Source organism: Arachis ipaensis, chromosome B8 (assembly GCF_059453495.1).
Source record: "Arachis ipaensis isolate K30076 ecotype BB chromosome B8, ASM5945349v1, whole genome shotgun sequence".
Lineage (NCBI taxonomy): Eukaryota > Viridiplantae > Streptophyta > Magnoliopsida > Fabales > Fabaceae > Arachis > Arachis ipaensis.
Window position 1 is genome coordinate 7380020 of NC_142443.1, and position 12144 is coordinate 7392163.

The following is a 12144-nucleotide window of genomic DNA, read 5'->3' on the forward strand; positions in this document are numbered from 1 at the left end:
TAATACATCCAAAGCCAGCTAATTGCTCATTTTCAAAAACGCTTGCATCGCAGTTCACTTTACAGACATTCATTGGAAGTGGTTCCCAGTTATATTTCAAAGAAGAAGGAATAATATATTTTTGGTTGATAACAACATTAGAGAAATCTCGAGCAGCATGTTTAACTAAGTGAACAATTTTCTCCTTACTCCATGGATCATCTTGGTGGAAGATGTCATTGTTTCTATCCCTCCAAATTCACCAAAAGGCCGCTGCAAAGAGAAACTCATTTTTGTTGAGGTTAGAATGAATACAAGACACAAATTCCAAACTAGAGTCCTCAGCGGTCATTCCCAAATTTAAGCTAATCCAAATCTGACGAGCTTTTTGGCAAGTCCTAAAGCAGTGGTTAATATCCTCTAGAGCAAGATAACATCTCTGACAAAAATCAGAAGTAGAAATACCTCTTTGAAACCGGTAACTAGCTGTGGAAACTCCGTTGTTGAGGCAAAGCCAGAGCAGACACTTTATCTTCTCTGGTATTCTCAAGCGCCAAAGCCAAAGCCAATTTTCATTATCATTCCAGCCAAATTTCTTCTTCAATAGCCATTCATACCCGCTTTTAGTCGAGTAGGTGAGAGTATTTGAGTTTGTCCAAAACCAAGCTGTTTTATCTCCTGCCTGCTTGATAGGATCAAAGAGCATCAAATCAAGTTTAACTTCTTCCGAAATCATTGTGCAAAGAATATCCCACCGCCAATGCCCATGGTGCCAGACATCTTCTAACTTCAAGTGAGAATCAGAAATATGCACAAAAGGAACCAAAGGAGCTAGCGTTCCACATGATATAATTTCGGTTCATTTCTGAGTTAATTGTATCGCAATCATTATATATATAATTTCGGTTCATTTTTGAGTGAATTAAGGTGAATTTGGACTCGTTGTCCTACACAATTCAAAATGCTTTCTCCTCATCTTCTACTGCTTCTTCTTCTTCTTTTTTTTTTCATCTTTTTCTTCTTCATCTTCACCTTCTTATTTTATTTTCTCAAAATTCTTTTTTATTTACTCTCTTGAGAGGAATAAAACCAAGAAAAAGAGAATAAAATATCAAACAAAAAAGAAGAAGAAACATATTAATGACGTTGTCTGATCCAAATTTGATTTTAAATGTGTTTATGTTCATGATTTAGTCTTGTTTGTGTGCTTATTTTCGAACTGAGTTTATCTGTCGCAATCATGATGTAATATCAGTTCATTTCTAGGTTAATGGTGTCGCAATTGTTATGTAATTTCAGTTCATTTTTGAGTTAATTGTGTCGCAATCCATTATGTAATTTTGGTTCATTTCTGAGTTAATTGTATCGCAATCATTATATAATTTTGGTTCGTTTCTGAGTGACTTAAGATGCATTTGGACTCGTTGTCCTGCACAATTCAAAACTCTTTCTCCTCTTCCTCCTCATCTTCTACTGCTTCTTCTTCTTCTTTTTCATCTTTTTCTTCTTCATATTCTCCTTCTTATTTCATTTTCTCAAAATTTTTCTTAATTTATTCAAATTTAATTAACACAATTTCTGAGTTTATGTGTTAAATTTGAGTTTAGCTCTTAGACAAGGTTTTAGAAAACCAGTAAAACTAAACAAAAAATATATATAACAAGAAATATCGAATACAATGAATATTTTTCAAGTATTCTACAAAGGTAGAGAAAAAAATATTTCATCAACCTTCATAACCCAAGAAAATGAACCAAATAATTTTAATATGAATTATGAATTTAATATAAAATACCATGAATATACTCATTTTCTCTAAAAGGTCTTTTTTAAAAATCTTTTCTTCTGTTGTATCTAAATTCTCCTTAGTTGAACTTGAAATTCACATGTAAAAATGTCTAAGTTTATGTTGAAAATTTTTTATTATTAACATCCATTGCTTCTCAAACCTGCAAATTCTTTACCATTGTTCTTTGCTTCTCTTTCTTTCTGAGTTAATTGTGTCGCAATCATTATGTAATTTTAGTTCATTTCCGAGTTAATTGTGTCGCAATCAATTATGTAATTTTGGTTCATTTTTGGATTAATATTGTTGCAATTATTATATAATTTCGGTTCATTTCTAAGTGAATTAAGGTGCATTTGAACTCGTTGTCCTGCACAATTCAAAAGTCTTTTTCCTCACCTTCTACTGCAATAACAGCAGCAACAAAAGAATGATGATAAGAAGAAGAAGAAGACGATGACGATAACGTAGCGCGTGAATGTTAATGACTTGGTTGAAAGAATGATGTATGCGTGTGTAATCACGCTTTTTTAATGAGAATATTTTTTGTTGGTGTTAAATCTACTTAATTGGACTTAGATGACAATATTATTTGAATGGGTAACAAATCTGTATTTTTTAATTACTAAACATTTCATTTCTTCCTAAACTCAACATAATGCATGACCTACCATTTATTACTTCAATTTTTAACCCCTAAGCTTTTATGAGTGATGAAGTGATAAGAACAAACTCTACTCGTTCTGTTTGCAATAAAAACACACACCTTAAATATGCTGAAATTATGTAGTTACTGTTTTGACTTTTTCATGTGTTTGTTATAATTTGTTAGAAATAATACTAAATTAGCTGGACATGTATAATGGAAAACTTGGAAATGAGGTGAAAAACCGGAAAATATGAAGAAAATTAAATGAATACAAAGGACAAAAGTACTTTGGTACATGAATTACAAGTGAAACATTAAAGATCCGTATTGTATGAGGGTTTAATTCATAATTATTACTAGGTCAAGTTAGTTGTACTTCGTATCAGAACCCAACTATTCTATACGTGTTTGAGTCTCAGTCTCCTATACGGCTATACCTAATTAGTCTTCAAAATCGTTGACTAACGTACCCTATTTTCACTAGGGTTTTAATTAACTAATTACCTTCGATTTTTTTTTTAACAATGCGCTTAGAAAAATATATTTAAACTAGTTTTTCTAATTATTAATGAAAAAAATCTTTTCTTATTAATATTCAGTATTTAGTCATCATCTTTGTAAAAGCTGTTTATGACCAAAATTATACCTATATTTCAATGGTTACTTCATAGTTGAGTTTGAGATGTCCAATGATTAAGAACTGAACTATAATCAAGAACCATAAACCACGAGAAAAATAAAATCAGTGACAAAAAAACTTTAATAATGGGGCAAAAATATTGTGTATGTACTAATCAGTATTACATAATTAAGAGGGCTTAATATACAACTAGACTACACTAAAATACCCCATTGTAAGTTTATTGTTAGCACCCACATTCTCCAACCTAGGTAGGATCGTGATAAAACCAATATAGGATTAAAAAAATGGTAAATACAATTTTAAAAGTCTTAGATTCGAATTTTACTAATGAAAACAATTTTCATCGGAAGACTTCTATCTTTCATGAAATCTTATTAATTGAACTTCTAATGAGATTTTATAAATCATGCTTAAATTTAGTAATTTAGTAATATATTATGAATAGTTTATTACTAAAATAAAAATATCTTCATCTAAAAACAATAATTAAAATATTAACTCGTAATATATTAAATAATTTAATTAAACATATTAAATTATCTAATAATTATCTATTCATCTAATCAGTAAAAGAGTGGTATGCACTAAAAATAGAAAAGGAATAAGAAAAAGAGATTGAAAAGGAGGAAAAGATAGTTATAAAAAGTGAAAAGCTAAGAGAAGTGTTGAGTCTCAAGTCTGAATTACCCTGTTTTGTTGCCGAGTCCAAATGCATCATTTACTATGACTTCACTCTCTCTCTTCTTATATTCTTCCATTTCCCATTGAACTTCAATTCATGGCTGTGGACTCTCCATTGATTCAGATCCATTCACCGCAACCACCTTATGGATAACACCACTCTCACCACCACCACCACCGCCACCGCCACCAATTCACTTAAGCCCTTCCAAGTCAACCTCACCTGCTCCCTCCACCACCATGACAAGAGACCTCTCATTGATGAACACGACTTCTTCTCTGCCTCTGCCTCTGCCCCTCCTCCTCATCACCGCCACCACAACACCATGAATTCTGATATCTTGGATTCCAAAGTAAACGTAAGTATCATGCATACGAATACCGTGTCTTTACTTCTGAATTACGCATCCGAACCTTCTCAATTTTCATTCATTCTTTCAGACTGGTCTGAATCTTCTTACTACCAACACGAGCAGCGATCAATCCGTTGTCGACGATGACATCTCACCGAATTCACACCAGAAAAGACCCGTCCCTGATCAGACGGTTGTTATTCTGGCGGAGCTGGAGCGAACGAAGGCGGAGAATCAACGGTTGAGAGAGAGGCTTGATCGTGTAACCGCGGAATACAAGGCCCTGCAGATGCAAGTGGTGGCTTTGATGCAACAACACAAGCCAGAGGAGGAGGAGGAGAAGAAGCAAGACGCAGCTCCAAGACAGTTCATGGATCTTGGATTGGCCACTAACGGTGCTGAGACGGGGGAGGAGGCTTCGCTTTCTTCGTCGGAGAGGTCCAAGTCTCCAGAGAGGAAGAATGGAAGCAGTGATGATCAAGAAAAGAATAGCAGAGAGGATAGTCCCTCGGCTCCAAGAAATGTTGATCAAGCTGAAGCCACTATGAGAAAAGCCAGAGTCTCTGTTAGAGCTAGATCAGAGGCTCCAATGGTATGTCAAATTAGTTATGTTATTGCAAAAGAGGGTCGTGTGTTAAAAACATATTGAAACATGTATCTGAAATTATGTGTCAGATGACGGATGGATGCCAATGGAGGAAATATGGGCAGAAGATGGCAAAAGGAAACCCATGTCCAAGAGCATACTACAGATGCACCATGGCTGCAGGTTGCCCTGTTAGAAAACAGGTACTTTTAATCATTCTTTTCAAAGTAAAAACCTTAAAAATATTTGTTAGGTGATTACACCTTATGTACTTCTATTACAAAAAATATCTAAATAACAAAAAGATACAATGAAATATTTGATTGGATGGGATATGATTTGTACAGGTACAAAGGTGTGCTGAGGACAGAACAATACTAGTAACAACATATGAAGGGAATCACAACCACCCTCTGCCACCAGCAGCAATGGCAATGGCACAAACAACATCTTCAGCAGCAAGAATGCTTCTCTCGGGATCAATGTCAAGCAGTGATGGCCTTATGAATGCTAACTTCCTAACAAGGACACTCCTTCCTTGCTCCTCAAGCATGGCCACAATCTCAGCCTCAGCACCATTCCCAACTGTCACTTTGGACCTCACTCACTCCCCTAACCCTTTGCAATTCCCAAACCACCAAAACCACTTCCAATTACCATTCCCTCACTCACCTAACCCTTCTTCATTGCTGCCTCACATCTTTGGCCACGCTCTTTATAACCACTCTAAGTTCTCAGGCCTTCAACTCTCTCAGGATGCTGATCCTTCTTCTCAGCCTCCCCCGCCGCCTCCTCCGCAGCTCGCAGATTCAGTTAGTGCTGCCACTGCTGCCATTGCAGCTGATCCTAACTTCACTGCTGCTTTGGCAGCTGCTATTACTTCCATTATTGGAGGTGCACAACACCAAAACAATAATGGCAACACCAACAATAGCACTGTTGCTAATAATGGCAACAACACTAGTACTCCCAACAACAATACCAATGGAAGCAATAATAATATCAACAGTTCCAATTTCTCATCAGAGAACTAGTTAATCACACTTTCAACTTTTTTTTTTATATTAATTTTGATTTTATTTATTTCTCCTTATATTTGGGAACACATATATTGAGTTTTGGTTGTTACTTTTTTTTTTGTTAAGTTCGGTTGAGGGGTATATTATTGTTAGAGAAATAGTTTATATCCTTTTATTATGTCTTACTAGCTATAAGCTCAAAATTTGTATTTAAAAAAACAAAACAAATGTCATAAAGGATGAGAAAAAGAAAAATAAAATTGTAATAGAGTATTATTGTTTTGTCTTTGTGTTTGTTTGTTTGTTTGTTTGTGATTTTGTAAGGTAAATAGTGAGTATGCAAAGAAAGAGAGGGAATTGTAGATACGTGTACCAAATGGCAAAAGAAAAGAAAAGGAAATTGGGGATTCAAGAAGACGGTATGAGACATTTTGAGACGCGTTAGTTGATGATATGAAAATATCTATTATGAAGATAAGAATTAAAAATAATTTCATAATTTAATATATTAATTAAATTATTTAATATGTATATATATCTTAACCATTATTTTTATATGAATTTTTTTTTATGTGAGTAGCATAGAAATTATTGTGTTGTATTGTGTGACAAAAAAGGATGAGTAGTGAAAAGGGACATGTTCAAGTTGTTTTTGGCCATTCATGGACCCATCACTTGGCATGCAACTAAGTGAAGATATTTGCCTTTTTCAACACTCTCCTTCTAAATATGTTTCTTTTTTTTTTCGTTGATTTTAATGTTGTATTCTTCCTTTTACTGAAAATACAGAAATATTCAATATTAACTTTGTCAATTAATAACAAAGGCTTTTTTAGTAGTATCAGATTTAAGTTTTAGATATTAAAAATAAAATAAAATAAAAATCTATATTATAAGAAAAATGACAAAATAATTATCTTTTGAACCTTCTTTCTGTTGGCGGCGACGGCTGCATGTGAAGGAGACACAGTAATTCTACAAATCTCTAGACATGTCAAGTTCTGGAAACATAATTAATGCTCTTCAAGTTTCACATTGATGTTAGGCTTAGCTTTTAATTTTCACAAGTTGTTCAACCAAAAAATGTTAATTATTATTATAATAAATATAAAACTATATATTGGAATACATGTATTTTTAAATAACAATTCTATAATAATTATTTCAGCTCTATCATAAAGTAAAATTCAATAATTCAATTAATATTGATCTGTGATGCAAGTCCAACATATGCCAAACCTAACATTTGGGTATCTTCTGATCCAATTTCGTAACTCTCATACTCCTAAGTCCTAAATTATTAGCACAGATCTGGGAAAGTCTTTGGTCATGGTTTGTGGGCTTCATCATTTATTTGGATGCATGCCTTCTCCACTGGCAAATTGAAAATCGAAGTAAGAAAAATATTATAGGCTATGATTCTTCTTGAAAATGTCAGGCTAATTGACCCTTGTCCCGTGCTTCTGACTCATATGTTACTCAGCAATAAAAGTTACAATAAGAATGATATTGCTCTTCAAAATTATTTTGTGCAATCATAACCCTAAATTATAATTCTTCTGCTGCACGAGCCCTCCATGATCCTTCAATAAAAAAGTTATTACATTTCTCACGCTAACTCCATGCATATGCATACCTTATCAATAAATTTCTCCATTGTTTAATAAAGTATTAATGGGAAAATATATATTATTCTTTCATGATTCTAGACATGTTAAAACCATTGTAATATTCTTTAGTTTTCTTAGTTGGAAAATGATTTTAAACATTTTTTCTTTTACTAATTTTTTTTAAGGAGGTATCTTTACCTCTTGAGTTGGAAAAGAAATAACATGTTTTACTATTATGTTTTTATTCATATCTCATCAATAAGAATTGGACACATGTCTTCTATTTAAATTTGTATTTATTATTAATTCAATCAATTTATAAATTATTTATAAGTGTCTAATTTTTATTGGTAGAATATAAACGAAAATATGGTGGTATGACAATTCCTAATTATTAATTTATTGTGACAAGTCACCAAAAAAAAACTTATTGTGGCTAAACAAGCTCTTCATATTAATTTTTCTATTCTCTTGAGAATTAAATTGGTAAACCACCAAAAATTAATTCGAATAATTTTATTACTGACAAAAATACACTTAAATTTTATTATTGACAAAAAGTACTCAAATAATTTTAAAATGCGATAAAAATGTCTAATATTAAATATATATTCTCAAAAAATGCTTTAGAGATTAAATTTTGATACGATTTTTTGCAAACATGATTAAAAAAATGAGATATTTTTATCTTTAAAATTTGGTAATTTTTCGCTAAGTATATACTTTTTTGTAATTTTTTTGTCAACAACCAATGATACTTTTAAAAAATCACAAAAAATATATACTTAGCGAAAAATCACCAAATTTTAAAAATAAATATATCTCATTTTTTTAATCATGCTTGCAAAATCACATCAAAATTCAATCACTAAAATATTTTTTGAGAAATACGTATTAAATGTTGGATATTTGTTGCGATTTTAAATTATTCGAGGGCATTTTTGTGGGAATAGATCCTCTCAATTTTTTTAACAATTGAGGAAGTAAAGTGTGATATCTCACCATTAATTTTTTAGGTGGGACCAACAAAGGTGGGTTGGGTTGGAAATTTGAAACCGCCAAACTTAAAAATTCTGCCTAACCCGCACCGCCTAATTCATGGGCTTTGGCAAGCTTCGGCGGAGCAGAGCGGGGCAGGGCGGGCTTCTCCTACATTTTTTTGTCAATGCCATTTTTTTTACAAATTTCTATAATATTATTGATCTACAAAGGAATGAAGATGATAATTGAATATTTCTAAGTTATATTTTGTATTATGTTTTTAGTTTGATTGATTATAAACTTGAAAATGTTTAATTATATGTTTTGAAAAATATTTGTTTTACTTTGAACAATGTTAATTTTATTATTTTGTTTCAAAAAAACTTGGTTTATGATTATGTTTATTACATATTTATCATTATAAAAACTTTAATGTTTGTGAATTTGTAAATTATAATTTTTTTATGTCTTTAGAAATTATAAATTTATGGACATAATTGTGAAATTATATATATTATTTAAGATTTAATGGTTTATAAAAAAAGAGATTTGGCAGGCTTGGCCCGCCAGTCCGCCGTTAGGCAGGACGGGGGAAGAATTCAGGACCGCCTCACTAGGCGGGGTGGAGCGAACTTCCCTATTTGCCTCCCCTAGAGAGAGCATTGAAGGGTTAGAGATTACATTTTACTCTATCAATTTTTTTTTAACAATTGAGAGGATTCATTTCCCATTTTTGTCGATACATTTTTGGTAGTTTACCCGAATTGAATGTTAGGAAATTATTATTTTCTAAACTATTTATGGGCAATAAATATATATATATATATATATATATATATAGGGGCGCGTTACACATCCATGTAATCATATAACCAAGTTGGCTCAATCCCAAATAGAGTCACGCGCATTAATGAGAGTGAAAACACGCGCCCGCTCATTATGAAAAAACGTTACTTCTTCCTCAATTCTTCTTCTTCTTCTTCTTCTCTTCTCCACCACGCTTCTTCTTCTTCTCTTCTCCCCCACACTTCTTCTTCTTCTTCTTCTCCCGCGCTTCTTCTTCTTCTCTTCTCCCCCACGCTTCTTTTTCTTCTTCTCCCGCGCTTCTTCTTCTCTTCTCACACTCGTTTATGCACGAAGCGTCTTCTTCTTCTTCACCTTCTTCTTTGCGTTCCTCCTCCTCCTCCTCCTCCTCCTCCTTCTCCTCCTTTTTTGCGTTCCTTCTTCTTCATGTATTTTCTCCTTATCGTCATTCTTTTGTTGTTGTTGCTGCTGTATTTTTTGTCTTTTCCTCCTTCTCTCTTTGGTGAAGAAGCAGTAGAAGGTGAGGAAGAAGAGTTTTAAATAGTGCAAAATGAACCGAACACAGTACTCATGGTGAACCGAACACAGTACTCATGGTGAACCGAACATAGTACTCATGGTGAAACAATTGTATAATACTGAGTGAACGAAACATAATCCATTATATAAAATCAAATTCAAACAACATTTTGCAGAATGAACCGAACACAGTACTTATGGTGAAACAATTATATAGTACTGAGTGAACGAAACATAATCCATTATATAAAATCAAATTCAAACAGCTTTTTGCAGAATGAACCAAACACAGTACTCATGGTGAACCGAACACAGTACTCATGGTGAACCAAACACAGTACTCATGGTGAAACAATTGTATAGTACTGAGTGGACGAAATATAATCCATTATATAAAGTCAAATTCAAATAACTCTGCCTACAAATCAAAATCACAAAGACCACCGAACCGAACAATGTTCATGTGGTGAATAAATGGTGATCAACTTTCAATCAACAAGAATAGTATTTCTCCATGCAAAAGAAGTACTGAACATAGTAACAACCAATTTCAAAGCGCTAGTTAAACTATCCACTGAATTGAAGAAGAAGAAGAACCTACGTGCGCGAATTTGAAAGAAGAAGGAGGAGGAGGAGGAAGAGGAGGAGAAATACTATTCTTGTTGATTGAAAGTTGATCACCATTTATTCACCACATGAACATTGTTCGGTTCGGTGGCCTTTGTGATTTTGATTCACCAAATGAATGTTGTTCGGTTCGGTGGCCTCCTTTTACTTTGTTCAATGTTTAAGATTATTGTGATAACATGCAGTAATCATTCCCTAGCTGTCTCAACGTAATAACCTCATTCAACTGATTTGAAGTTGAATCATTTATTGTTTCCATTCAGAAGTGTAGATCGAAGAAGAAAACGAAGAAGAAGAAGAACGACGAAGCTTATTACGTTGAATTCAATACAGATCAATAATGAAAAATGCGTGCAGAGAAGAAAAATGCGAACAGAGGAGAACGACGAATTTTATTAGGTTGAAGAACACGAATAGAGAAGAAGAAGAACAAAAACGCGAAACGTTATATAAGGCGCGTGTATAACAAACGACTGTGGGGTGGGGGAACGCGTGTGTGGAGAAAGTTACTTGGATAACATCCATGTATTTTTTACATGGATGTAGAGCTTTTTCCATATATATATTGATGAGTTTGGAAAACTCTAAATTAAATTGATGATGATCAAACATTATTAATATAATTATTTACAAAAATTATTAATTTAAATTTTAATTCATATTTACTAATTAATAATTTTTGTTGCTTGCAGATTCTGTTGTGGGCTAAAAGAAAAATTAATAAACCCAATATGAAGTTAAAATTTAGCTTTGGTACAAAAATGGTTTAATATATGTGGCTGAATTAGTGATGTATTAGTTGGGCCAGAAAATAGTTAAACAAACCCAATTGAAATATTGGTTACAAGACCAAAAGCTTGGTCCGAATTAAATTTGAAAGGAAAGGGAGAAATGCTTGATTGGGTTCGGTTACACACTCACTTGGTTTATGGAATTCAAACTTTTATTAACTTGGATTGAATGCAAGCATTGGAAACATGAAAGAGAAAGAGAAATTGATTTGATTACTTTTAATGATGCTACGCGTTAATAAGCAAAAGGGAAGTAAAAGTTAATTCAATTTAATTCTTTTATTCAAATCACATTGAAAGTTTTCTCTCTTCTTTCTCATCTCTCTCAAACTTTCGGTCACTTTACAGAAGAAATATGGAAGATAATGCAAGCTATCAGAAAGAAGAAGAAGCTAGTAGCAAGGCCATTGTAATGATGGCATCAAGAAAAAGAAAATATGAAGTATGGTGTGGCTAAGATCTTTACCACAAAAGGTAAGATGCGGTGAAGTGATCTCAAGCTCTCCATACCAAAAATGATGGAGATCCACTTCGGTCAGAGAAAAAAGATCCTTTGGAAGAATGGCTCATCTCTGCTTTTGCTCAACCACTACAGGAGGTAGCTATTGTAGCTACGTGGAGGATGAGGTAGAAGTTATAGCAGATGGAGTTGTCATCATCAAGAACTCATCAAGCGCTAGGAATCCTTCTTGGAGTGCAAGACAAGATGGAAGGCCCGGATTGATGAAGATTAGTGACAAGGGAAGACGCAGAGGTAATTGCATGTTGGGTTTTACATTCGGTTTCCTCTCCTCTCTCTCTGGCCGAACCGATTTTTGGTTTGAAGAAGAAGAAGATTAGCTTAGTTCAACAGTTTCAACCTTGGAGGCTTCCCCTTCTATAAATAAGGGAGAACAGCCAGGGCTTGAAACAAGGAGAGTAAGCACAGAGTTCTCATAGCTACCTAAGCTAACAGAAGTTCTTCTCCTTCAATGTTCTTCATTTTGTATTTTTCTGTTTAGTTTTGTCTGTCTTGAGTCTCATGGAAAAAGACAAACAGTGAGGTTTGTATGAAAAAGCTATAGAGCGGAAAAAGGCAGAGTATACAAAATTAAAAGAAAAAACCATAGATGTCCT

At 33.3% G+C, this 12144-nt stretch overlaps 1 protein-coding gene across 1 annotated transcript; it reads left to right on the forward strand.

Annotated features, from left to right (window-relative positions):
* The first annotated feature begins 3704 nt into the window (after nucleotides 1-3704).
* On the forward strand, nucleotides 3705-5982 carry LOC107613963 (WRKY transcription factor 6). The gene is made up of 4 exons (XM_016316165.3): nucleotides 3705-4097; nucleotides 4180-4683; nucleotides 4767-4880; nucleotides 5025-5982. Exons 1-4 carry the CDS (start codon nucleotides 3885-3887, stop codon nucleotides 5709-5711), a joined length of 1518 nt encoding a protein of 505 aa, XP_016171651.2. The 5' UTR covers nucleotides 3705-3884; the 3' UTR covers nucleotides 5712-5982.
* Nucleotides 5983-12144: the final 6162 nt, after the last annotated feature.